At 55.6% G+C, this 24,684-nt stretch overlaps 2 protein-coding genes across 7 annotated transcripts; one reads left to right on the forward strand and one right to left on the reverse strand.

The window, feature by feature from the left end:
• Window positions 1-546: 546 nt before the first annotated feature.
• FAM131A (family with sequence similarity 131 member A) lies at window positions 547-9,227 on the forward strand. 5 transcript variants are annotated; one of them, XM_030330282.1, is made up of 6 exons: window positions 547-738; window positions 1,941-2,001; window positions 5,328-5,421; window positions 5,670-5,852; window positions 6,054-6,170; window positions 7,483-9,227. In XM_030330282.1, the coding sequence occupies exons 3-6, from the start codon at window positions 5,352-5,354 to the stop codon at window positions 7,956-7,958; spliced, it is 846 nt and encodes a 281-aa protein (XP_030186142.1). In that variant the 5' UTR covers window positions 547-738; window positions 1,941-2,001; window positions 5,328-5,351; the 3' UTR covers window positions 7,959-9,227. The 5 variants fall into 5 exon arrangements, with proteins under 5 accessions (XP_030186142.1, XP_030186140.1, XP_030186141.1 ...); XM_030330280.1 differs by lacking the exon at window positions 1,941-2,001 and adding an exon at window positions 3,006-3,148; XM_030330279.1 differs by lacking the exons at window positions 547-738; window positions 1,941-2,001 and adding exons at window positions 2,051-2,349; window positions 3,006-3,148.
• An 87-nt stretch (window positions 9,228-9,314) lies between these two features.
• CLCN2 (chloride voltage-gated channel 2) lies at window positions 9,315-23,838 on the reverse strand. 2 transcript variants are annotated; one of them, XM_030330277.1, is made up of 24 exons: window positions 23,701-23,838; window positions 21,269-21,425; window positions 20,952-21,083; window positions 20,447-20,575; window positions 20,226-20,359; window positions 20,041-20,118; window positions 19,879-19,957; window positions 19,629-19,754; window positions 19,444-19,528; window positions 19,250-19,351; window positions 17,654-17,738; window positions 17,361-17,516; window positions 16,914-16,983; window positions 16,573-16,683; window positions 16,108-16,321; window positions 15,663-15,796; window positions 15,254-15,426; window positions 15,025-15,139; window positions 14,736-14,809; window positions 14,455-14,514; window positions 14,275-14,313; window positions 13,998-14,102; window positions 9,909-9,995; window positions 9,315-9,763 (listed from the first exon to the last, which is right to left on the reverse strand). In XM_030330277.1, exons 1-24 carry the CDS (start codon window positions 23,770-23,772, stop codon window positions 9,569-9,571), a joined length of 2,712 nt encoding a protein of 903 aa, XP_030186137.1. In that variant the 5' UTR covers window positions 23,773-23,838; the 3' UTR covers window positions 9,315-9,568. The 2 variants fall into 2 exon arrangements, with proteins under 2 accessions (XP_030186137.1, XP_030186138.1); XM_030330278.1 differs by lacking the exon at window positions 14,455-14,514.
• Window positions 23,839-24,684: the final 846 nt, after the last annotated feature.

Genomic DNA, 24,684 nt, shown 5'->3' on the forward strand with positions numbered 1-24,684 from the left:
TCTCCTTTCCAGAGCTGGCACTGTAACAGTTCCTGTACCTGGCACCCCTCTTGCCTCTTCCCCTGTCCAAGATTGTGGGAGTTGGAGGGTTACTTCGCTGGAGGATTGGACCCTTGAAGCAGACATGGTGGGATGTCCTGTTGCTTGGTAGGGGAGAAGAGAGAGACAAATAGCTGTGGGGTACCTTTAGACACACTGAACTCCTGGAAGAATGTGATCTAGACCCCAATAACGTGGAGGAGGCCTTGGGTTTCAAACTGTTTATAGCCGGAGAAGTCCTTTATGGTTTCAAGGTCTCATCTGTGAAAGGATGGGGCTGGATGCAACGACTTTGACCGTCCTCATTCTGTGTACCTGGCAGCCCGGGCCCAGAGCGTTCCCTCCCACCCTTGCCTTTCGGGGTCGCTGCGCAGTATGGCCTGGGAGGAGGGGACGAGGTGTTTCCGGACTCGGCCCCGGGCCGCCTCTGCGTGGCTGTGACGTGTTTCGCCCCGCCTGCCTTGGGTGGTGACGCGAGTGGCCACGCCCCCGTGCTGACGTCACCGGCCCGGTTCCCTCTCCGGGGAGCGGCGGCGGACGCTCGGCTCCCACCCCCTCCCCTCTCTCGGGCTCTCCCCTCCCCGGTGGCGGCCGCGGCCCGACCCTCTGCAAGGCGATGGCCCGAGCCCCGAGCGCGGGCTAGCGTGCCTGGGTTCCCGGCCATGGGCTGTATCGGCTCTCGGAGTCCGGCGGGTCAGGGTAAGAGGCGGAGGCCGGGCACGGGTTGGAGAATCGGGTTGCGGCTGCCCGGTGCGCGGGCCGCGGGTGGGTGGGGGCCTTGAGGAAGGGGCCGGTGTCGGGAGGGGGAGGAGCTTGTACCGGGGAGGCGGGCCTGTTAAGAGGAGGGAGCGGAAAGGAGCGGGGAGGGGGCTAAAGCGACTCGGCTTCGCTCCCACGGCCTGCCTGCTTCTGGGTTTTGCAGGGTAGACTCGTGGTCTTTCCGCCTGGATTCCCACCGCTGAAGGTGGCAGGAGGTGCACAGCCTTGGGAGGGGCAAGTTGTCCATGGCAACTGGCCATCCACGCCCACACACTCGCCGCCCCCCAGCCTACACCTCTCCTCTCACTGTCCTGGGAGTGGCTCTCTGCTGGGAACCTGCCTCTTCTAGCTGCGTCCCAATACCCTTAAGGAGGTAGCCTGCAAAGGCTGTCAAGCACCCCAGCACGGAGTTTTTGTACTCCCCCGCCCAGAGTCGGCTAGTTTATGAAGGAGACTGAGGCCCCATTTGGGGCACCTGTGAGCACCTGATCACCTCTCACCTCGTAACTACTATTTTAGTTCCTTTTCCCCACTCCCCACAAAAACATTATCCTACCTTGTGTAGAGAAAGAGGAGCCAGGAGAGAGGCCGTCAGGGCTTCCTACAACTGCTGATCCCTGCTGCTTGGGCCTTGGTTCCCATGGATGGTGGGTGGTGCATGCTGTGGCCTGGCCATAGTCCTATGCATCTGAGGTCCAGCAGCCAACTTAAGTGTCCTGGGTGTCTCCAAGCCCAAAGCCAGGCAGCGTTGTTGTTGTTGTTTTTTTTCCCGTGAAGTTGAAGGCTAGGTTTTGGAATGGGTCCTGGGCTTTCAGGGCAGGTGGTCAGTCATACAGGCCTTAGAGTGGTTGGTACTTGAGATGTTTTGAAGCTAAGACTAGCTGAGATTTGTACTTTCCTTGGTTCCCATGAGGAATTCTGGGATTTGTAGTCCTAAATTAACCTCATGGCTTTTGAAGCTGAGAAGCAGCAGGCTGCTCTGATCCCTCTGGCCCTGCTAAGGCTTGGGGTTCAGGAAGTCATTCCTCCTGTAGTCAGGGGAGAATTTGGCTGACCTTAGGACTGGCTTTGAGAGCCCTGATTAGGTACCAGCCTGGGGCCAGGGATGGCCTGTAACCTTGTGTCTTCCTTCTGGTTGGTAGCATTTCTGGGGACCACCAGCTGGCTGAGGCTCAGGGACAGAGACGGCTACTCCAGCTAAAGGTCAGTTGTGATGTACATTGCCTATTGGCACTGTCTAGGGGATGGGCCTCAGCTCCCTGAGCTTCAGAGAGCTCTGCTGGGCCCCTGGCACTCCCACCTCCTCAAAGCCATGAAGCAGGAGTGTTCTCCTTCTGTGACTAGGCACAGGTTCCAAGTGGGGAGGGGACTGGCTCAGCATCCGGAGCCAAAATAAGAATAGAACTGGGAGCTGAGCCTGGAGCAGTTCTGGGCTTTTGGTTCTCTGCATCAACACAGCCAGCATGCCTATGATTTCTGTGCTGGGCAAAATGTTTCTATGGCAGCGTGAAGGGCCTGGAGGACGATGGACTTGTCAGACGAGTCGCAGAGGTGAGACCAGGGACTGTAGATGTGATCTGGGAGGTAAGGGGAAGCTGAGGAATTGGGTGCTCAGGTGGCAAAAGGAAAATTACTCTGGTTTAGATAGTGGGAACCAGGATGATACAAGAACAACCAGGCTGGGGCCAGACAGGGCATCAGGAAAAAAGCCTTAGGGGACTGGGATGAAAGTAAGAAAAAATCATGGGTTTGTCAGAAGAGAAGAGTAAAGAGCTGCATACCAGCTGATGCTGGCGAGAGGAAAGAACCAAGAGAAGGAAGGCAGCAAGGCTGTAAAGGGTCCAAGGTGGTAGTGGGGAGGAGGATGGCGATGGTGGTGGAAGATTGCGGTGTGCTTTCCAAGAGGAATGGGTAGGCCGAGAAACCCAAGATTCAGAATTTATGAAAGTGTAGGTTTCATCCCTAGGGTTCTGACGGTAAAATGTATCCAGAGGAGGAAGGGGGCCAGTGGGCTGCCACAAAGTGGTCCCAGGGGCCTGAAGGTCAGGAATGTGGGATAGGGGCTTTCAGAATTGTGGAGAGCACCAGGTGGTTGCTGATATTGGGAAGGGGAGAGGGGTGAGGAAAAATGATATGGCAGCGCGATAAAAATGAGGATTTTGGCACAAGTGAGAGCCCAGGTGAACAGCCTTTCCCCCACCCCTCAGTGGCCTCGGACCCGGCTTGGGCTGTGGAGTGGATCGAACTTCCTCGGGGCCTCTCTCTATCTTCCTTGGGATCTGCTCGGACCCTCCGAGGCTGGAGCCGATCCTCCCGCCCTTCCTCCGTGGACAGCCAGGACTTGCCAGAGGTGCTGGGCCCCTGGTGTTGGTAGGGGGAAGGGGGGCCGCATTCACATGAAGGGGATCTGTATCCCCCACCTCCGCCTCGACAGCCTGCTTCTGGCTCTCTTTTCCTGCGAGCGGAGGCGCTATCCGGCCGGCGGGGCCCGAGGCCGCCCCCGCGCCGGTCTGCTCTGCTCGGCGTGGTGCCAGCGGGCGGGCTTTGCTCGCGCCTTGGGCGCTGACGTCAGCGCATCCCAGGCCGTATCCCGGGAGATCCTGTTGCATGGTGATGGGTTGCCAGGGAGACACACACCTTTTCTCTGGGCCTGGGCCGCAGCTGCGCGCAGCGCAGCGCCGGGCACGGATGGCGGTGGCTGGGGGCAGTGAGGGGAGGGAGGGAGAGCCAGCCAGGAAACACCCAGCAGGTGCTCCTCCCCCCAGGCCTGGCCGGAAGCTAACGGCGCCACCCTGGGGCCCATGTAAGCCAGGTACTGACGCCGGGGAGGGGGGGGGGCGGGGGGGGCGCGGTGCGGACAGAGGGTGGGCCTGAGGTCAAGGGAGGAGGTGGAGTCCCTCTTGTGAGGGGTGGGAGCTAGGCAATGCCAGGGAGGGGTCATGTGCTTCCAACTTCATTCATTCATTGAGGGAAACATTTGACGGGGCTTGCCGAGGAGCACTGAACCAGGTGTAGGGTGGAGGTAGGAACCTAGGTGAATCAGTCAGGCCCTGCCATCCTGAGATCCCTCAGGAGAGATGGAAGGGCAATGCTGAGGTGGGTGTGGGGGCGGGGAGGGGGGGTATCTAAGAAGAAACAGAGAGAAGACTGGACTGAAAATATAATAGGAGGTGACACTTGAGTCAGGCCTTAAATGGTAGGGAGCATTTTGTCAGGCAAGGATGGCGTTCTTAGCCCAGGGGAAAGCCAGGTTCCTTTGCCTGGTGGCAGGAGGGATGCTTGCTGACAGGGAAGGTGAAAGTGGGGTTTTATTGGGCAGAGGAGATCTGTCATGGATTCCAAGGCCTGGAAGGAGGCAGGGGGCTCACAGAGTGGGCTCATTCTGTGCCTTGCTGTGAAACTAGGACTTCATTGGACAGCAGAGGAGCCCAGAAAAGATTTTAAATAGGGACACGTGACCAGTTGCATTCCAGGAAAATTATTTGTTTACATTTATACTTTGCCTCATTCACTCAGCCTATGTGTTTAGAAAGGTTACTGTGTACCAGGCACTGTGCTAAAACACTGGGGTGCAGCAGTGACAAAAGAGACCAAATTCCTTCAAGAGCTAAAGATCAGTGAGGGAGACCAGCGACAAATAAGGAAACACACAAAGTGGGCCATGATTACACACACAGGGTACGTTTATAGAGGATGGTGACTTGTTACAGAAGGAGGATGGAAAACTGGTTGGGTGGCCAGGAAGACCCTTCTGAGGGAATGATGTTTCAGCCAAGACAAAAGATGAGAAGGAGCTAGCCAGCCATGGGGAGGAGGGAGAGGAACACTTACACAACATCCTAGGCTAAGAAAATAGCATGGAATTGGAGGAGCTCATGGGTGTCCAACTATGCTAATCTGGACACGGAGTATTGAGGGCTTCAGGAAGGGAAGGCAGGGGCAGTGGGAGCCGAAAGGATGAGCAAAGCATAGGGGAGAGTTGACGGTCATGCTGAGGCTTGGAGCCAGACTGAATGGGCAAATGCGTGATGCCGAGTAAAGAAGCTGGGGAGCAGGGCCAGATGTGGGCAAAGGTGTTGGGTTTGGTTTGGGTCATGCTGAGTCTGTGGCCCTGGTAGCCTGTAAAAACAGCTGGAGGATTGAGAGGAGATGGTCAAAGAGGAGAGGACCTGGAGGAAGTCCTTGATGCCATAGCTTTCTCCCTTCCTCTTTTTCCTTGTCAAAGGTTCTTGACTTCCCAGATTGCCTCCTTCCCCTTTGGGAGCTGAGAAGGTGGGGCAGGGGTGATAGCTACAGTTCTGCTCCTTTGGGTCCGCCTGGATCTCTGTTGCTCCTTGGGAGCACATAGCTTGCTGATCCTGGCTTCTTAGCCTCTCTCTTACGTGTCTCAGCAGCCACTGAGACATATGTGCTGCCCTGGCGTCTCTTCCCAGCTCCCATATTCCCTTGACAACTTGGGTGGGTTATGGGCATGTAGGGATGCTACAGAGTGTCAGAGGGGCACTGACTCTCTGATGCTGTCACCCAAGGTGAATGTTGGAGACACAGTCGCGATGCTGCCCAAGTCCCGGAGAGCCCTAACTATCCAGGAGATTGCTGCGCTGGCCAGATCTTCCCTGCATGGTACGCACCCCCTTCCCATACCTTTGGCCACTCTGTCCTTCCTTCTTCCTTTTGCACATACACATTGGGGACTGTATCCTGTGAGCTCTTGCTGGGATCTCTCTTTTCCTCCCCTTCTCAGATGAATCCCAGCTTCCTCCTCCCATCCAAAGGCACATGTGGACCCAAACTACCACCACCCTTCCACTCCCCTCTCAGATGCTCCCTGGCCTGTGCCCTAACCAGGCCTCCCTCTGCCCCACCTGCAGGTATTTCCCAGGTGGTAAAGGACCACGTGACCAAGCCCACCGCTATGGCCCAGGGCCGAGTGGCTCACCTCATTGAATGGAAGGGCTGGAGCAAGCCAAGCGACTCACCTGCTGCCCTGGAATCAGCCTTTTCCTCCTATTCGGACCTCAGCGAGGGTGAACAAGAGGCTCGCTTTGCAGCAGGTGGGGATGGGAAGGGGTCAGCCACACATTTGTCATAGGGATGCTCCCATTGCCTCACACCTGATGTGGAGGTTGGAGTCTTTCCATACCCCTCTCTCTTTCCTCTCCTGTCTCCAAGCTGAGCCCTAGTCTTAATTCTTCCTCTAATGTATTCTGCTAACGAACCTTCTCCGCTAATGAATTCCGTGTCCTCCCCGACAGGAGTGGCCGAGCAGTTTGCCATTGCAGAAGCCAAGCTCCGGGCGTGGTCTTCGGTGGATGGTGAGGATTCCACCGATGAATCCTATGATGAAGACTACCCTGGAGGAACTGACTCAGGTGAGGGGCAGTCCATGCTCGTGCCCCTAGCTGGGGTGGGACTGAATGAGAGGCCTTGTGATTCAGAGGCTTTTGGAAGGGGTGGGGTGCAGACCCTGTCCAGGCAGTCCTTGACATTTCCAGGGGCAAGAGGGCTGTCCACGCTCATGGGGGGGCAGTCAGCACCTGGAAATGGAGTAGTTCCTTTCCCATAGGTGCGGAGCCTTCTCTGCCTGTGCCGTTGGGCCTTGTAGTCCAGAGACCTCACCGATACCTTCTGTGCAACTGTGTCTCTGGGAGGGTCTGCTGTGCCTCACCTTTCCCTCTCAGGGCAGCCTTCTGGCCAGCTGTGGCAGCACAGATGAGCCACAGCAGCGTAGCACCTCACAGGGCCGTGGCCCCAGACAAACAGGAAGGCGTGCTGGGCCTGGACCGCCCACAGGGCCATGCTGGCTCATGCTCAGCATCCTCAAATTCCATCTGAGACCTGCCTGTCGGCCTTTCTCTGGGCCAGTGCTTCCAGAGGGGACCCTGCGGGGCTGTGCAGCTGTGCACAGCCCTCCTTTCATCTTCCAATCCCCAGACCACATGGCTGACTTTCTCTGTAGCTTCTAGGCTCATGCCTCACAACACTCCCCCCACCCCTACTTCTTTGCCTTTGAAGATTGCCTCCACCAGCCCCCACCCCTCCAGCTAATTAACAGATTCTCCAAGAGCAATACATTCGAGCAGACTAGCAATACATTAGAGTTCTGCTGTGGTCCAGAGGTGACTGATTTGGTTGCCTGAGGCCAAGATGGAGCCCGAAACCATAAATGCTCTCGTTTGATTGAGTTGCAGGCCTGCTTTTTGATCCTTGGTGTAATGATAGTAACATTTATCCGAGGCCACCACAACCCCACGTAGAACCTTCGTGCAAATTCAAAAAAGCACCTCTCTCTCTGGTGGGCACGGTCCCATGCTAGGGCATGCTGCTTGATGAGCAGAGGGTGGGCTGAACTTCAGTCCACACTCACTGCCTTGGATAGGCTCCCCTCGTGCAATGGACCACTGGCACAACCATGTGTGGTAGCCCTGCATTTATTACTTTCTTACTTTGTGCTACATTCTTTTGTTCTCTCAGCAACCCCATAAGTAGGTATATTAGACTCTCCAATTTGCCGTTAAGGAAACCGAGGCACCAAGAGGTTAAGTGACTTGCGCAGTTACCCAGCTCCTACCCACTCTCCCCAGAGCTAGGGGTGCCAAGGGTGGAGTGGGGAGAAATGTGGCTTCCAGGTTGGTCAATTGACATGGGGCTAGTAGGGCTTAATTCTTTTTTCTCCCCCTGCAGATATGGCTGGGCAGCTGCCCCTGGGGCCCCACCTCCAGGACCTCTTCACTGGCCACCGATTCTCCAGGCCTATGCGCCAGGGCTCTGTGGAGCCTGAGAGCGACTGCTCGCAGACCGTGTCCCCAGAGACCCTGTGCTCTAGTCTGTGCAGCCTGGAGGATGGGTTGCTGGGCTCCCCAGCCCGCCTGGCCTCCCAGCTGCTGGGTGACGAGCTGCTCCTCGCCAAACTGCCCCCCAGCCGGGAAAGTGCCTTCCGTAGCCTGGGCCCATTGGAGGCCCAGGACTCGCTCTACAACTCGCCCCTCATGGAGTCCTGCCTTTCCCCCGCCGAGGAGGAGCCAGCCCCCTGCAAGGACTGCCAGCCTCTCTGCCCGCCACCAGTGGGCAGCTGGGAACGGCAGCGGCAAGCCTCTGATGTAGCTTCTTCTGGGGTGGTGTCCTTAGACGCGGATGAGGCAGAGCCAGAGGAACAGTGACCCAAATCATGCCTGGTGGTGGCATGCGTCCCCTGGCTGCTGCTGGGGGCAGAGCCTCTGTGCCCAAGTGCGGGCTGGAGGCCTCCAGCAGAGCTCCAAAGCCTAGAGGGCTCCTGGGAGCACTCACTCCTCCGTTGTGTGTTTTGCATGAAAGTGTTTGGAGAGGAGGCAGGGGCCAGGCTGGGGGCGCATGTCCTGCCCCCACTCCTGGGGTTTGCCGGGGGTTGCCCGGGGCCCCTGGGGCATGGCTACAGCTGTGGCAGACAGTGATGTTCATGTTCTTAAATCAAAAATGCCACATACACATTTCCTCCTTGGATGATGTGAACCCCTAAGGGGGTGGTTGTGACTGGGCCCTGTGGGGTGGAACGGGAGGGAGCCCGGCCCCCTCTCCCCCTTCCCCGTGCCTCTCTCTTTGCTTCTCTCCACCTCTGAGTCCATGTGCAGTGCTTGACAGACTCCTCCCCCATCCCAGGGCGGGCTGGCTCTTACCCTCCTGGAGCCTAGGATTGAGCCGTTTCCCCCAAGGGCCCCTCGCCCAGCTGGGCTCGTGCTGTGCTTTGCCTCTCCATCATCTCTAAATCTTCTTCTATTTCCTAAAGAGGGGTTTTGGTCTGTTCTTTCAGTCGGATATTCTCTGGGAGGCACTGGATTGATGAAGGCATGTACCCTCTGCCCTTTTCCTGGCCCCTTGTAGGATGTGTGGGCAGGATCCCAGCGGCTCACAGCCTGCCTGGCTGCCCTATTCACCTAGTTCTTGTCAGAGTGGAGTTGGGAGAAGGGATGGCTCCACTTGCTACGGAGCTGTGACTTCAATGTTCTTCCAGAGAGGGCCACAAGGGGGCCACGTGGGTGGCTGGGCAGTTGTCTGTGGGGGCCTGAGCCAGGCAGGAATTGTGCCAACAAGTGACAGTCATGTGGGAGTGTCTCTCCTTGGGGAGGGAGGAGGGTAGTGCCTTTCTCGGCTGAATGAAAGGCCAAAGCTATAGCACTGCGGGCCTCTGCCCCAGCTAGCGTGTTGATAACTAAGCAGCGGAGGCCTCTGTGGATCCTGTGTTCCACAGACCGTGAGCTCTGGAGTTTTATGGCTGTGGGGGGTTTGGGTGGCTGCAGAATTCCGAGCCTTGTAGGCTTTGGCAGGTAAGAGGGCCCAAGGTAAGAACAAGAGCTGATGGGCACAGGCATTCTATATATAAGTGGCTCATTAGGTGTTTATTTTGTTCTATTTAAGAATTTGTTTTATTAAATTAATATAAAAATCTTTGTAAATCTCTATATACATCTGGTCATTGGAGGTTCCAGTATAAACCCATCTTAGTTCTACCCGTTTCCCCCTCAAAGGGGGAGCAGGGGTCAAGTGACTCCACCCCTGTCCTGCCAGGGGGATGCTGATCTTCCTGCCCGTGGAACACTTGCTACAGGTGGGCACTGGGTCGGATTCCAGGTAGGATGAACCAGGAGGAGCTTGGCACCCCAGGACTGGAAGGGAGGCTAGGGCTCCAGCCTTTAGTGCAGGCGCCTCCTTTCCCAAGGCAGACGGGACAGGAGAGCTTCACGGTCTAGACCAACAGCCACAGCCACTGCCATCCTAGGCCACCCACTGAGGGGGTTCATTGGCACTTGTCATCGCTGTCAGAAGGGCTCCCCTCCCGGGGGAGGCCATGATGGGAGCGGGGCCCCCAGAGTGCATGCACCTCTGTGGTCTCTGTGTCACTGCTGCTGGTGGCACTGTCACGGAAGCTGGCCAGGGGCGGCCGGACTTTGACGCCCTGTGCTGTGACAGAGCCCTCGATAGCCTTCCGGAGCTAGAAAGGGTAGAGGGTCAGATGTGTGGACTCTGAGCTCCCTGCTCAGACTCCACCCCAACACTTACCCCAGGTGAACTGGACACAAACAAGCCTGCATGCCTGTTTGGAAGCAGAAATGGTTTGATGGCCATTATCGTCTCACCTCCTTTAGGGTGACGATCCCAATGAGTCGGCCAATACTGGTGACATAAGCATGGTCCACTCCCAGTAGTGAGAAGATGGTGTGAGTCTGCAGGGTGGGGAGAAAATACACTGGACATCATGTACACCATCTACAGGCCAGAGGGCCCCAGGACAAGGCCGGGGTGGGGAATAGGAGTGGTGCCATACATAGATGGGGGGTGGGGAAGGGAGGGCCACCAGAGGGAAAAGAATAATGAGGACATTTCTGCAGCCAGGCCTCAGAAACTTGATAGAGGGAATCTTTAGGTTGCTTATTTGGTGGAGAAACAGAGGAAGGATTCTTCATCCCATGTTAGAAAGAGGATGATGGAGGACAGAACAACTGTTCAAATGTGACATGTAATGATTGGCCATGCACTGAGATCTTTCTGAAATTAGTAACTTCAGTACTGTTCTGAGATACCGATTCTACAGGAGAGGCAGTATGAGGCTCAGTGGTGAAGTGACTTTGCAGCTCCAGAAGTTTTCATCCCTCTATAGAAGGATAGTTTTCATCCCTCTACAGCCCCGCTCCTGTGCAGATGTCCAATCAGTCACAGAGGTATCTGGCAGGGAGGTTCCATATCCTTTAGGGGTACTGGCCCTGAATTTTGTGCCTCTCACCCCACTTTAGTAGCTGACGCATGCTTCCCCTTTGCCTCCAGCAGGCTGGCAGTTAAAATGTCCTTTACCGTGGCTCTGACATTTCAATCATGGCCTGAAGCACTCTACGTCTCGCATACAGTTTGCCTTTTCTGGGGCCCAAGTAGCATCCCAGGTGCTGTTGAGATGTAGCTTGAAGTCCAGGGAAACAACAGTCAACCACAAACTCCCATGTCTTTCTGGCTTTGGACTCTCCCCCCAACTTTCAAATGTAATCACCAAGAGCTCAGGAATTGTCAACCAGTTCTCCTTGTGTTCTAAGTAGATTTTCTTGGGCCAGATGTCTTGAAAAACACTACTGACACAGCAGTTCCTGGAATTTTTGGCCTATCACTTATCGCAGTGTTTTCAGTTTACTTGTAAAGTCTCTTGGCTTAATGTTTGAATCAAAATGGGCATTAATAACCCAGCTTTTTGAATACTAGTTACTCAGAACTCATTATAGCCATCTGAAAGCTTCAAAAATATTTTCTTATACAGTTGCTAAATCATTAGAGGGCTTCCAGAGCTTTCCTAACTCTCCATTTAAGGCATGACAGTACTTATAAAGCAGTTAGAAGTTCAGTTTTAGAATAAGCTTCTCTACGTTCCTTCAATACGTTTATCATAACTTGTTGGGGTTACCAAGTTCTTCCTCATATCTAACTTGAATCCTACATGCTACATGTTACCTTTTAGTTTCCTCATCTGACTTCAAAGGGAAACCTATATTATCAGATTTTCTGTTTTAATAATCCACTAGCTTTGTCTTCTTATGGTTTAATAATCCCTCTATCTTCTCCCAAGGATCCTATTAAATTGTTCCCCTGGATTTTCTTTTTCTCCACAATCTTAATTAGAATGAGCTTCTGGTGGACTCTATGCCTTTTAGGTTTGCAAACCACTGGTCCCGGGCAGTCACCAAGCCTTGCTGATCTGCTTCCTGAACATCTTGGCCATGCTGATTCCCTCACTATCCTTACCAGGACCAGGCCACAACATCCTCATGGGTTCTGCTTTTGGTCTCCCTTCCCTTCAGCATGGCTCTGCCATCCTATGAGCTTTCTCAAACTTGAGTTAGAGCCCATACTCCCCAGAATAGCCCACAAGACTCTGCCTAAGGCCATCCCAGCTGGTCTCAGATTCTGCTAGACACTCTAGCTTCCAGCCTCACATAATCACTCATCTTCTTCTGAAAACACCAATTTCTTGGACACTTCAACCCTTCCCTCAAGTCCCCCGCTGTCTGCCTCTTAGTATAAGCAGTAGTAGAAGTCATTCCTCACATATATTGAACTCTTACTATGGCCAGGCACTGTTCTAAGTATCCCATATCAAGTCCTTTATCCAAAGAAAAACCTATGATGTAGGTACTCCGAGCCCCATTCTACAGATAAGGAAAGCGAAGCACAGAGAGGCTAAGAAATTTGCCAAGGCTACACAGCTAGCTAACACATGGCAGGCTGAGGATTTAGGGAAAGCCGGGCTGGCTTAGCTTTGGCATCCTAGCCTCCCCTGCCCCTGCTTGTCTGCAGGTGGCTTCAGAATGAATGTGGCAAGTAGCTGGTATGGCTGGCAAGCTCTAGTCTCATAGGTCCCTAAATAGTCTCCAGTGGATTCCCTCTCCCTGTGAATGTTCGCCTCCTGAACTTGACTGGGCTACTACTAATTGATTCTTCAGGCCTACAAGGCCATTTTGAATTCTCATCTTTTATGTTCTTATCACTTCCAGTTCTTTGTACTTTTGTTAGTCGGTTTCTCAAAGGCTTCTTCTCTTCCTCTGATTTTTAAGTTTGTAACAAACACCTACTTTGTTCTTTTTCATTTTAATTTAATTAGACACCAGGGAGCCCATTGGAGGGCCTGTACATCTTGGGCTTGGGAACAGTGAATTGACAGGGAGAGGGACAGCGTGGCCTTCTGAAAGAATCCTGGGATTGTGGCCAGGGAATCTGGGCTCTGGGCCTGGCTCTGCTGTACTGACTCAGGCAAGTGACCTCTTCACTGCCTCAGTCTCCCCATGTATTAAAATGGTTAAATCCCCAGGCTTTTGGGTCAAACCATCTTGGATTCCAGTCTGATTGCGCTGCTTACTAGCTGTGTGACCTTAGGCAACTTGCTTAACTTCTCTGAATTTCAATGTCCTCATCTATAAAAACTGGAATATCACAGTATCCATTTTACAGTCCAGTTGTGAGGATTAAATTAAACGTGTGTAGAGCTTAGCAAGTGGCTGGCACATAGTGGACACTATAAAAAATGGCAACACGATAGAAAAGCTTTAGAGTTCTTAGGAAGAAAGGCTTTAAATAAAAACTCAGTGTATTCTCAGGTCTATATATATTTTTCTTGCAACTGTACTGTAGTTCCCCAGTCATTTTCATCTGATGTCTTTACCCAAAGGCTTTTTAAGTTCCTTTATTACCTTTTGCTTTTTTTTTTTTAAATTACCTTTTGCTTTTCTCTTTCTTTGTGCCCTGTCCTTCCTGGCCCAGCCCCTGCTTGTCTGGGCTCTTAGGCTCAGCTTGCACCTCGGCTAGCTGCTGGAGCTGCAGACCTTGGGAGTATTCCTCCACTGCCTGCATCCCCATGCCCTGGAGGCTTGCACGTTTAAATCTGTCAACAATTTGGCTAAAATGCTCCGCTCGGTTTCTACCCCAGCACACTGCTGGGTGTGCCTGCACTTCCTGCCTTCGCTTAGAAGCCTGAAGATGCCCAATGAGGCCACTGTCCATGCTGGGGAGGCCCCGAGAAAGTCCTCCACAGAGAGCCCCAGCCCTCCTTGAGTGTCAGCCTCACCCTCCACCAACCTGTCTGCACTCAAGTTTTCTCCCCTTGTCTGCAGGCCATTTTGCCCTTCTACTGAGCTATCTTCCTGTGTACCTACCAGTTTTCCTTTGGCCTACATTATTAAGTCAGACTTTCTGGGGTCTGACATTCCAAGCCCCCCACTGGGCGTTTCTCATCTTTGTTTATCTCTTCTCTGCAGTGTCCCCACCCCTACTTGGACATTTGCTAGCTTGTTTATTAGAGTTTCTTATCCTGCCTGTTTCTCACCAATTTTTTTTTCAGTTGTGGGTGTATCAGCTTTGTTGGGTGCTGGCAGTCTCCTGCCTGGCTCTGACCCTGGCCTGGCCCTCTGGCTTCCACCCAGCTCAAACCCTGTCTTTGTTGCTGCTTTGGCCCAGAGTTCCCTGGGGGCAAGGCTGAGCAGAGGAAAAATGATGCCTGCGGTAGGCAGGAACAGGCTAAGGGGCCCTGACTCCGGGCCTCCCATCCTTTAAGGCAATATGTTTGAAACACAGCACAGAGCCCACCCTCTGCTACCCTGTTTCCCCCCACCTGCCTGAGTCCAAACTGTGGGAGGACCTAGATCCCCACCCTGTGCTCCTGAGAGCTCAGGGCAGCCCCTGGCGACTGACCCTACCTTGTGCAAAGAGGTCCGCTCCACCAGCTGGAAGGGGGCAGGGTCAATTTTGCAGTCGCTGAAGTTGACAGGTTCATCTAGTTGCTGTTCCTCCCACTCCAGAATCTGAGAGGATGAGACAGAGGATTAGGGGGAAGGTGCCAATAGCTGCTCTCACCTTCCTGAAAGCTGGCTCCCCCTTTTCCCACCCAATGGTCCCTCCCATGGGGACAGCAGCCAAGATGATGACTGAACACTCCCAGGAAGAAACAGGGTCCAGAGTCCAGTCACACCTTACCTCCTCAGGGGTCATCTCGCCTTCCAAGTCTGAGTCACTCTAGGAGAGAGGGACAGAGGTTGGCAGCTAGTGGCTGGGGGGAGGTAGGTGTACCCCCCCCGCTTGGGGAGGCTTATCCCGCTAGCCCACAGCCCTCCCTGTCCAGTGCTCCTGAGCTGCAGGAAGAAAGTGAACACTTACCGCCAGGGAGATTCGGACCCGCTTCAGCTTGCGCTTGTCACATGATTCGGACTTCTCCAACTTTGTTAGAGCCAGAGAGAAGAGGAGTTGATGTTACAGGGAGGGAGGTGAGGGTTAAGTGGTGGAGCTGAGAGGAAGAGCACACAGCAGGGACAGAGCTGACATCTAGGAGGGCAGAAGAGCAGGGACAATGGAGGCAGGCTCTGTAGGGTTAATGGAGGGGTGGTCTCAGTGTCAGAGAGAGAGCTGGAAAGAAAGAGACAGAGACTCTGACTACTCACCTCTGAAGCAGCCTCGGGGGGTGGACTGCCACAGAAGAGGCTCCTGAGGGCGATGCCTGCCTGCTCCATGTTCCCTGTGTTCCCAAACACAAGGCCCCGGGGGCAATGTCATCTTTGAGGGCGAGGACCAGGAGAGGTGAGGAGGGCAAGAGGAGAGGTGTCCTGGTTCTACCCCTGGCCCATCTGGGCAGCCTCTTAGCTGGGATGTGCTCAAGCAAAAAGGTTGGGTAGGGCTCCCACTGGATCTCAGGGGCCGTACTCTGGCTCTGCCAGTGGGAGAGAGGCCCACCTGTGGGACTCTCCCCGAGGTTCATGGTGTTGCTGGGCCCCCTCTTGAGAGCAGGCTTCAGGGGCTTGTGAGTCTCCCCCCGGGCTGCAGGGAAACCTGAGTCCTCTGTGTTCACCTGCAGAGGCAGGAAGGGGCTGGTGAGGCTATGGCCCCAGATCACTTCTGTATTGCCCTCCCAGTCTACGTGACATCTGGGAAGATTGTGCGGTTGTGGGGTTCCCCTGCTCACCTGGAAGCGGACGGAGGTCTCAGGGCTAGGGGGACTCTCCTGATCGGACGGTGGAGAGGTCTGGGCATTTCGATGCTCCTGCATGTACTGCCGTCGGCGGGCTGGGCTCAGCTGCGCCCCCAGCAATGCCACCACCTGTGAGCGCTCAATGGAGCCCAGGAGGATCATGGACTCTGGGTAGAGCAGGTGGGAGGACTCAGGAGCTGGGGGTGAGGCCCTCCTACTCACCCCCGGCCTTCTTTCACACCCAGAGTGGGGTCTTGGACACAGACCACGCACCAGAGGGAACCCCTGGCTGGCAAATGCTGGCCCAACCAAGGAGACTGGTTCTGAGCTCCTGTTCCCTCCCTCTTCCTGAGCAGCAACCCTGGGAGATGCCCCTAGCACCAGGGATCCCTCCTGGTCTCACCAGGGGATTCCACTAGGGCCAGCATGCGGCCCTTGGTCCTGTGCAGTGCTAATCGAAGGTCCCGGAAGGTGCAGCTGAGGGCCACGTGGGGAACATCCCGCACCATGATGTCCTCCACTCGCATCCGGTACTGCCTGAGGGTAGAGAAAGGCACTTAGTTTGTGATCATGATGGGGAAGGGATCCCAGAGCACTACCATCAGGGCCATAAGAAGGCCCCAGAGCCCATGGGGACAAGGGCTAAGAGCCAAGGAGTATTTCTGCCTTCATTTGATCAGGTGGGGCTAGCTGCGGCTTCCCCAGGATGTGGACAGGGCAGCTCTGGCCAGGAGAGAGCAAGGTGGCTGGTCTCCCAGCTTCACTGTCTGAGGACTTTGCTGGAGGTGGGTCTGAGGGGGTCCTTCTGACCCTCACCCGCACCCCCCTTGTCGCCCAGCCCTCCATACTGGTGGCGGCCCCAGCCCAGTTCAGGCAAATAGGGCAGTTTCTTGATCCGGATGATGCTGTCATAAAGTGAGGGCTGTAGGCTCTGGGCAACGGCGTTGGCCAGGATGACGGCAATCATGACGGGTAGGATGTGGGCAATCTGGCCTGTGAGCTCGAACACGATCACAGCCGTGGACACTGTGTGTGTCACTGCTCCTGCCAGTGCAGCTGCCCCTGGAGGTAGCCATCTTCAGTCACCTCAGGGTGCTCAGGTCCCAGATGACCCTCCCCATCCAGGGATGGTCCTCTGGGGGCCTTTCAGGTCGCCCAGTACACTACCGGGGACCTGCCAGGCCGCCCAGTACACTACTGGGGACTGGCTTCTGCATCTGAGCGAAGCCGGGTTCCTGCCAGCAGGGGGCACCAGAACCTCAGACCCTGTGGCCAGGGGTCTTGGGAGACAGATGGGGACCTGGAGCACTTACCCACCACTGCATAGCCACCAGGCACAATCCGGTAGGTGCTGCCGTCAGTGTGAATCCCATCTGGAAACCAGGCAGCCATGCTTTCGCCCACCAGACGCCCAAATGCTGCTCCTTCAGGGAGGGGGGTGGGAAGAGAAACAGGTAGTGGAGGGGGAGGGTGGGGGCACTAGGAAGAGAGAGGGTCAGAAGGTGGGGGAGGGGCCAGTGGGTCATTCAGTACAGGGGACAGTCAGGGGGTGGGGTTGGGGCTGAGGCTGGACCAAAACCCACTCCCAGGCAGAGAGGGGACGGCGAGTGGGTGGGAAGGTTGAGGCTAGGAGAATAGGCAGCTGAAGACTCACCAATGACAAAGACCGGCATGAAGGCCCCACAGGGCACTGGGATGGTGGTGGCCAGTGCAGACATCCAGAACTGCAGGCAGGAGGTGGTTCAAACAGGTAGAGGCACTGCCAGGCCCCAGGCAGCCCCCAGCTTCACCCTGGGGCGTCTACCTTCCTTATCAATCAGGCACAAGCTCCCAGCTATCCCAGAATCCCCCAGGATCAAAGAAAGGAAGACTCCAGAACCAGATGGCTTGGGTTCAAATCTTACTCTGTGGTCTAGCTCTGGGACAATTATGTAACCTCTTTGTGCCTTGACTTTCCATCTTAAAAAAAGGTCTACTGATAGTACCTTTCTCATAGTGTTGTGAGACTTAAAAGGAATGACTATATGGAAAGTGCTTAGAACAATGTCTGGCACCTAGGAAGCCCAGGTTGGCATTAGCTCTACACATGTAAGAGCCCTACCTTCATGAGAATGAAGATGACCAGGGTGAGGAAGACGTTGGCACGTGGTGGGCTCCAGGCCTGTGAGGTTCCCGGTGGCTCTAGCTCCTCTACCAGGCCCTGGCGGACCCACGTCCGGTTGTCAAACAGGGTGACCAGAGTCTCTTTCTGTGAGAGCTGTAGGCGAACACGGTGCCTCAGGCTGGGGAACAGCCAGGGTGAAGGGAAGGGGCCCAAAGGAGAGCAGAGACTATTGGCTTTCGAGGGGATATATCCCAAGGGAAAGCACAAGTGCCTGTTCTGCCTGGAGTTACCTGTCCGGCCATGAACTGTCCAAACCCAGGGGGGAAGGTCAGAGTGGAGATGAGCAGGGTCACCAGAGCTGGGAAGAGCAGGCGCCTAGAGATATAGGTTTCACAGCATCAAACATGGGTGGTGTACCTACTACAGACTGGTAACAGTCTGGGTGCCCTCACATACCTCAGGGCTGAGGTCGCAGCAGAGCCTCGTGCTTACATAAAAGCACACAGTTCTGAGAGAAGGTCCCTTTTGCTGTTCGTGATATGATGGACCCAAGGGTGATGGCTGTCTGGGGTTATTATAAGCCCAAATGCCTTTCTGTTGGCCCTCAATTCCCCAAGTAGGTAGCAGAAATCCAACCCATTCCAGCCCTCTCTTGGACACTTCTGAGCTGTGACTCCTCTCTATGCTCTCAGAAGCCCAGCCAAAGGGCACACTGTGTGACAGTATGGAGAAGTTTATGCCTTTGTTTCTCTCTGGTGACTTAGAGTGAAGGTCAGTGTTGGGAAAAGCTACGGTCACTCATGAAGTTGACCAAAGGTGCCAGAGGGAACAGGTTTAGTGGGCTGCCCTTTCTCTGAAAGACGTCAGTCCCAAAAGTCCCGTCTCGGGCCTTCCCGCTCCCGATCCTCAAGTTCACAAATGAGAGAGTTAAGCTCTGGAGATTAAAAAATCTCACCCATTTCCGTGCTTCAATGGCGGGGGGGGGGGGGGAACTAAGGCTCAAACACTCTCCAGGGAGCAGTGCCATCTGTCCAGGCCAAGGGCCTAAGGAAGCCTTAGGGTTTTTGTTGTTGTTGTTTAATGTTTATTTTTTTTGAGAGAGAGTGTGACTGGAAAGGGCAGAGAGAGATGGAGACACAGAATCTGAAGCAGGATGGAGACACAGAATCTGAAGCAGGCTCCAGGCTCTGAGTTGTCAGCACAGAGTCCAATGTGAGGCTCAAATTCACGAGCTGTGAGATCATGACCTGAGCCGAAATCAGACGCTTAACTGACTGAGCCACCCAGGTGTCCCGGAAGCCTTAGTCTTTTCAAAAAAAAAAAAAGAAAAAAAAAGAAAAAAAATATTTAAATATTTACTTATCTGTTTATTTTTAAGAGACAGAGCACGAGTAAGTGAGGGGCAGAGAGAGAGAGAGAGAGGGAGAGAGAGTATGGAGCCTGGAGTGGGGCTTGAGCTCATCTGATGCGGGACTCGAACTCAAGAACCATGAGATCGTGACCTGAGCTGAAGTAGGATTCTTAACCGACTGAGCCACCTAGGTGCCCCTTTAAATTTTATTTTTAAATACTCCCTACACTCAGTGTGGGGCTCAAACTTACAACCCCAAGATCAAGAGTCACATGCTCTCCCGACTGAGCTAGCCAGGTGCCCCATGGAAGTCTTAATCTTTGATGTGAAGTGCCTTGACTAAAAATTCAAAAGTGCCAATTTTGAGGTAATTCATATAAAAGGCAAAATGTTCAATCATTCCGGAAAACACCATTGGCTGATTTTCTCAATGAAGTGCTATCTTTAACTGGGCTACTCTTTGCCACAGTAGGGTGGCCCTCTCACCCTACTGTGACCATCGCACAACTCAGAGAGGAGCCCAGGTCCAACTCACTTCTTCATGAGGAAGCGGTTGATGGTTTTCTGCTTCCGCATCACCTGGACAATCTTCCGGTTCAGGTAGACAAAGAGCGCTCCCCCAAAGCCACTAGCAATACTAGAGAGGGGAGAAGTACCAGGGTGAAAGGGGGTCTTCCCTCTTCTACCTCCTCCTCTCCAATGCACCCCAGCTCCCTGAGCTCCCCTCACCCAATGACAGCAAAGGCCGGCAGCTCCTGGAGGTCAAAGGGGAAGTCAAGCCGGAATCGGGTTTTGAAGAGAGCCGTAATGGTCTCTGAAAGGAAAGCAGAGTAGCAGAGGGAGGCAGGTGTAGTGTTGAGGGCCCTCACCCGAGCCATCTCAGGGGCTCCTCTCGTCCCCCAGGTCTCCCCCACCTTCATCACGGTTCCAGACCGCCAGGACCCGGAAGATGAAGGCACTGAAGGTGGCAGCAAAGAAGCCTCGCCAGTAGTTCCGCACAGCGAAGAAGGTGGAGGTGACCTCAATGCTGAATAGGACGCCTGTGAGGGGGCAAAGCAGAGTGCCACATGAGGCCTGGGCCCTGCCTGAGGACTCAGACCCAGATGAGAGGGGCAAAGGAGGTGAGGCCAGGGGCAGGGCTGAGGGGCTGGACTGACCGCCTACCTCCAATAGGTGCTGCAAAGCAGCAGCCTACTCCCACGGCACAGGCAGCAGCCAGCATCTCTGTGTTCCGGGATTCATTCTGGCAAGAGTGGTGGAAATGGGTGTCAGCGTGGCCTCAGCAGCCTCCCCTCCCCCTCTGCTTTCCCCCAGGGTCTCCCTTACCTCATAGATGCCCCCAAAGAGGGAGAGGAACTTGCTGAGCAGGGCAGCACACATGCTGGCGATATGCACAAAAGGGCCCTGGGGGTGTGGGAGCAAATGGTGAGTGGGGAAGGGGCACACCTTGACCTTGGCCTATCTTCTTCCCCCACTGGGTCAGACTCCTTCTATCCCCAATCTGGAGTTACCTCTTTGCCAAGGGGCATCCCGCTGCCCAGGGCACAGGTCAGTCCAATGACCTTAGCTACAAAGGTCTTCAGGGTGAGGTATTCCTTCAGCACCACTCCTCGCAAGATGGTCTTCATCTCAGGGATGCCAGACCCTGGAGAAGTTATGGTCCCAGGAGAGTCATTTGATGTGCCCGTTTCAGGAGGTCCCATCACTGCCCTCCCCTTCTTTCTTACTGTACCGACAGCCTGAGGAGCCAGGATCTGTGTGAATCCAGCTGAGAAAGTGATGAGAACGATGGGGTAGGTGACCCAGGCCAGGTACTGGAGCAAGAGGCTGGTGTTCAAGCCTCGGGACATCCACTGTTGAGCTGTGGGGAGAAGATGAGCTGCTGGACCCTAGATGCACACACCCAGTCCCCACCTAGCCACTGGGACACACTGATATGACAAGCTGTCCCAGGGAGAATCGATCCATCACAGACAGCCTGGGCAAGAGGGGTAGGGAGGCGGCCTTACAGGGCATTCATTGGGACAAAGATCACAACAGGGAAGAGGGGCAGTTCGAGAAGGGAGGCAAGAAGTTGTGGCCTATGGGAGTGGCAGTCATTATGCCTGAAGAGGAGGCAGTCAGGCTGGCTGGGGAAAGTGGTCAGTGGCCAAGTAGCCAAGATGCTTGGACAAGTGTGGCATGGAGAGAGCAGGTTGGTTCTTCCCAGCCTTCCCCTTGCCAGCCCTTGTCCTTACCCTGCAGACAGGCAGCGATGGCATAGTCCATGGCCCAGCTGACCAGAGCCATGAGGAGCCCCAGCAGGACCAGGAAGATCCAGTCTTCACCAACCCTGGACACTAGGAACTTATGGCAGCGTACGGAACAGACTGGGAGCAGGGAAGGGAAGAATGGAGCGGGGAGGGGCGGGAGGCTAGCACCAAAGTATTCCCACCTCTGCCCCCCAACCCTCAACCTCCCAATGGGTAGCTCTAATGGCCTCTGTCCCCCTTAGCACAGCACAGCACAGCACAGCACAGCACAGCCAGGTCTCCTGCCCCAACCCAGGTCTCACTGCGGCATCGGGCGCAACGGCTCTGTCCATATTCCAGGATCTCTGGGGGAGCCCGAGGGGAAGGTGGACCCCTCCAGGTCTCGGGCCCTCCCAGGCGAATCCGAGCAGCTTCCTCTTTGGCAAAGGCCCCAAGGTCCTGAGTATACCGGCCATACATCTGAGGAACAGGGAATATGGGGACATTAGCAGATGTGCGCTGAGTGGGGACCCCTGCATCAATTCCCCTTCTCCCAGACTCTATATTGTATGCCCCTTCTTGAACCCACAGTTTCCACTTTGGCTTGGGGTGTGGAAACAATGCACATTACAGACCGTGGGGGCTGTCCTGGCCAGAGTAATGGGGACAGCCAAGGTACAGGGCACAGCACTGGGGGTGGCAGAATAATCGTCCTCTTCTCACAGGCCTGCCCAGGGAGCATGGAGGAGGAGGAGTGGGAGGGAAGGCCCCAGAGGAGGAAAAGATGGAAAAACCTAAGGCAGTCTGAAAGTGGGAGGAAGGAAGGTCAGAGAATAAGGGATGGTCAAGGACGGAAGGGTAACAATGAGGGCCTCATGGAGCTGGGGGCAGCTGAGTTGGGCCTAAGAGCAGGCGGGGCCTCAATCCTTATCACGTTCCCGCTTGGCCTCTAGCCTGTGACCAACTCAGCTGCACCCTTCCCATCCACCGTAATCCCCTTGTCCCCATTCTCCACCCCTAACCACCCCCCCCCCCAGCCTGCCAGCCCAGCTGGGAGTAGAAAGTCTCTGGGTGGGTGGAGAATGCTGGTGGCTTCAGTCCCACTCTGGAGCTGCCCTGAGTCCAGTGGTGGGTTGGGGCCGGCAGAAGCTGATGGCTGGGCTGTGACTGGGGATGTTGGGGTGCTGGGACGGGAGAGTGAGAGTCGCTGAGCCTCAGCTAGACCTGCCAAGCTGGGCGTGTGTTGGGGGGTGGGGAGGAGTAGATTCCGGCTGCCACCCGCAGAGCTTCGGGACACAAAGGGCTCCTGTTGGGGCTGGGGTTGGTGGTGGGGGGGGGGAGGGAGGGAAAGATAGAGACAGAGCAAGAGAGTGATAGAGAATGAGGAAAGGGAGGAGAGGGAAAGGGAAAAAGAGAAGCCAGGGGAAAGGCAGAGAAGAGAAAGGAGAAGAGAGGGGAAGAAGGAAGGAGGAAAAGAGAGAAAGAAAGTAGAGTACAAAGAGGCAGACACAGTGTAGGAGGGGGAGGTGAGTGTGTGTGAGAAAGACAAAGGGATTAGAAGGAGAAGGGGGAGAGGCTGGAGCAGAGAGTGTTCGGGAGACAGCATGACCCTGAGGATTCGTTCCAGAGATAGAGACCAGGCAAAGGAGGTGGAGATGTGGCTGGTGCAACAGATAGACACCATTTCAGAGGTCAGGTGCCTGGCTTCTTTGACCAAAGCCCCATTCTCAGCCAGGACAGATTGACAGACACCTCCCCCACAATGCGAAGGCTTGCCCCTCTCCCCTGGCTCCACCCCCGTCCCTGCCACCTCTCCCTGTCATCCTGTTTCATCCAGTCTCTCTCTTATAACAGGGCACCTCCCAGCCCCAGCTACAACCCAGGACCCCTCCTCCTGGAGAGGCTCCCTCCCAGCCTCCTTCCAGAGCAAATTCCAACCCAAGCTGGTAAGAAGGAGCCACCGGCCCACTCCCTTCCCTAGAGTTTGGGTCCTCCGCCTAGTGACACAAGAAGGGGCAAAAGGCTTCTCAAACACTAAGTTGTAATGGTAGCCATGAGTCAGCTCACAGCCCCAGGACCCCTGCTTTTAATGAGGTCAAGGGACACCCCTGAAGTGGGTGGGGGCTGGATACCCAGTCAGCATGGACAAAGGTCCCAATTCCCACACCCATTCTCGCTTGACCCATCCTCCCTAAAGCTCCTGTACCAAGAGTGGGGGGCGGTGTACAGGAAAAGCTCTTTCCCCCCAGAGAATCCCCTGAGGGCTTCTTGCCAATGCTGGGTTGCCAGTCCCCCAGGGGTAAGGGCTGGGGGCTAGGTTTGGGTCTGAGCCATCTTTCCACACAGTCTTGTTTCTAATTCTAGTACAGTGCCACACACTTAGTGGGGATAGAGGGAATGTCTTGGATGGTGGAGATAGGAGGGTAGAGAGAAAAAGTTCAATGGTGTGAGTGGTGCTGGGGAGGGGGTAGTGGGGTGCTGAGACTTCAGTCCAGGAGGAGCAGAGAAAACGTGTGTATGTGGGGGTGGTAAAGAGAAGGACACCTGGGACAAGCACCTGATGTCCTTGTCCTCTGCAGCCCCCTCCCCACTCCCCCCCCTTTAGCTCTCCAGCCTCTCAGGCCCTCGAGCCTCAGTTTCCCCAGCTCACTTCTGGGCGGGCTTAGGGTAGGCCCCCGGGCCTCGCGCTTCCAAGGAGAACCCAGAGCAGCGGTACCGGAGTGCACTCCTGAGGGTTTCGCTCGGCTTCACTTACCAGGGTCTGCTCGTACTGCAGCGCCCGCGGCTCCATCCCTTCCGCCACTGTCGCGGCCGACGCGGCCGCCATCTCCGCCCACAGTCCTCTGGCCTCCCGGTGCGGCTCGGGCTCGGGCCCGGACTCGGCTCCCGGCCGGCAGAGCCCGCGCCGGCACCCGTCCCGTCCCCGCCGCCCGGGCGGCCGAGTGCAGAGTGCGGCGGGCCCCGTGCAGGCGCTTCGGGCTCAACCTCCAGCTCGCGTCCCCTCCTCGGCGGGCGGGCCGAGGGCGGTGCCCTCTTGTGCTGCTCCGCCCGCCGGGCCATCCACAGGGGCCGGCCCAGCCGGGCGGGGGTCTGCGTTGCGGCCGCCTCCGAGGCTCCGGGGAGGCGGCAGGGGGCGCTTGGAACGTGCTAACCTGCGCTCCCTCTGCTCAAAGGCCAGGAACTGAGAGGGGCAATTGGGGCCAAGCGGGGGCGGGTCCGCTGGCACGTGGAAGGGCCGGGCCAGGCCCGCGGCGCCTAGTGCCGGAGCAGGAGGAGCCGGAGACGTTGGGGCTCAGCAGGGCCTGGGGCCGGCGTCTGCTGAACCGTTTAATCAGATTCTTTGCGCTCAATCTCTCAGGAGTGGCGCCCTCTCTTGCTTCTCCGGAGGGGCCAGACGGGCCTGGCAAGGCCCTTCTGCTTCGTCGAGGGTGAGAAGCAAAGCTGAAGGGACTCGTTGGGAGACGCTAGGCCCAGACAGCGGGCGTGAGGGGGTGATGCTCGGAATTGAGACTCTCGATCTCTTTCATCCTCTTTCCTCCTCCTTCCCTTACCTGCTGGTCCTCTTGGGAGTCGCACCTGGAGTAACCCGGCCTGTGGGGTGCACCAGGGTGGAGGTGGGGAGGGAAGGTGAAGGGCTGAGGCCGGAGGGAAGAGATGTCTAGGTGCCGGGAGGCCGCTCCTGGGAGGAGGGTGTGGGCGTACAGAGGTCGCTTTTCCTTGGCAGGTCCCAAGGAGAAAC

This window comes from Lynx canadensis, chromosome C2 (genome assembly GCF_007474595.2).
Source record: "Lynx canadensis isolate LIC74 chromosome C2, mLynCan4.pri.v2, whole genome shotgun sequence".
Taxonomy (NCBI): Eukaryota; Metazoa; Chordata; class Mammalia; order Carnivora; family Felidae; genus Lynx; species Lynx canadensis.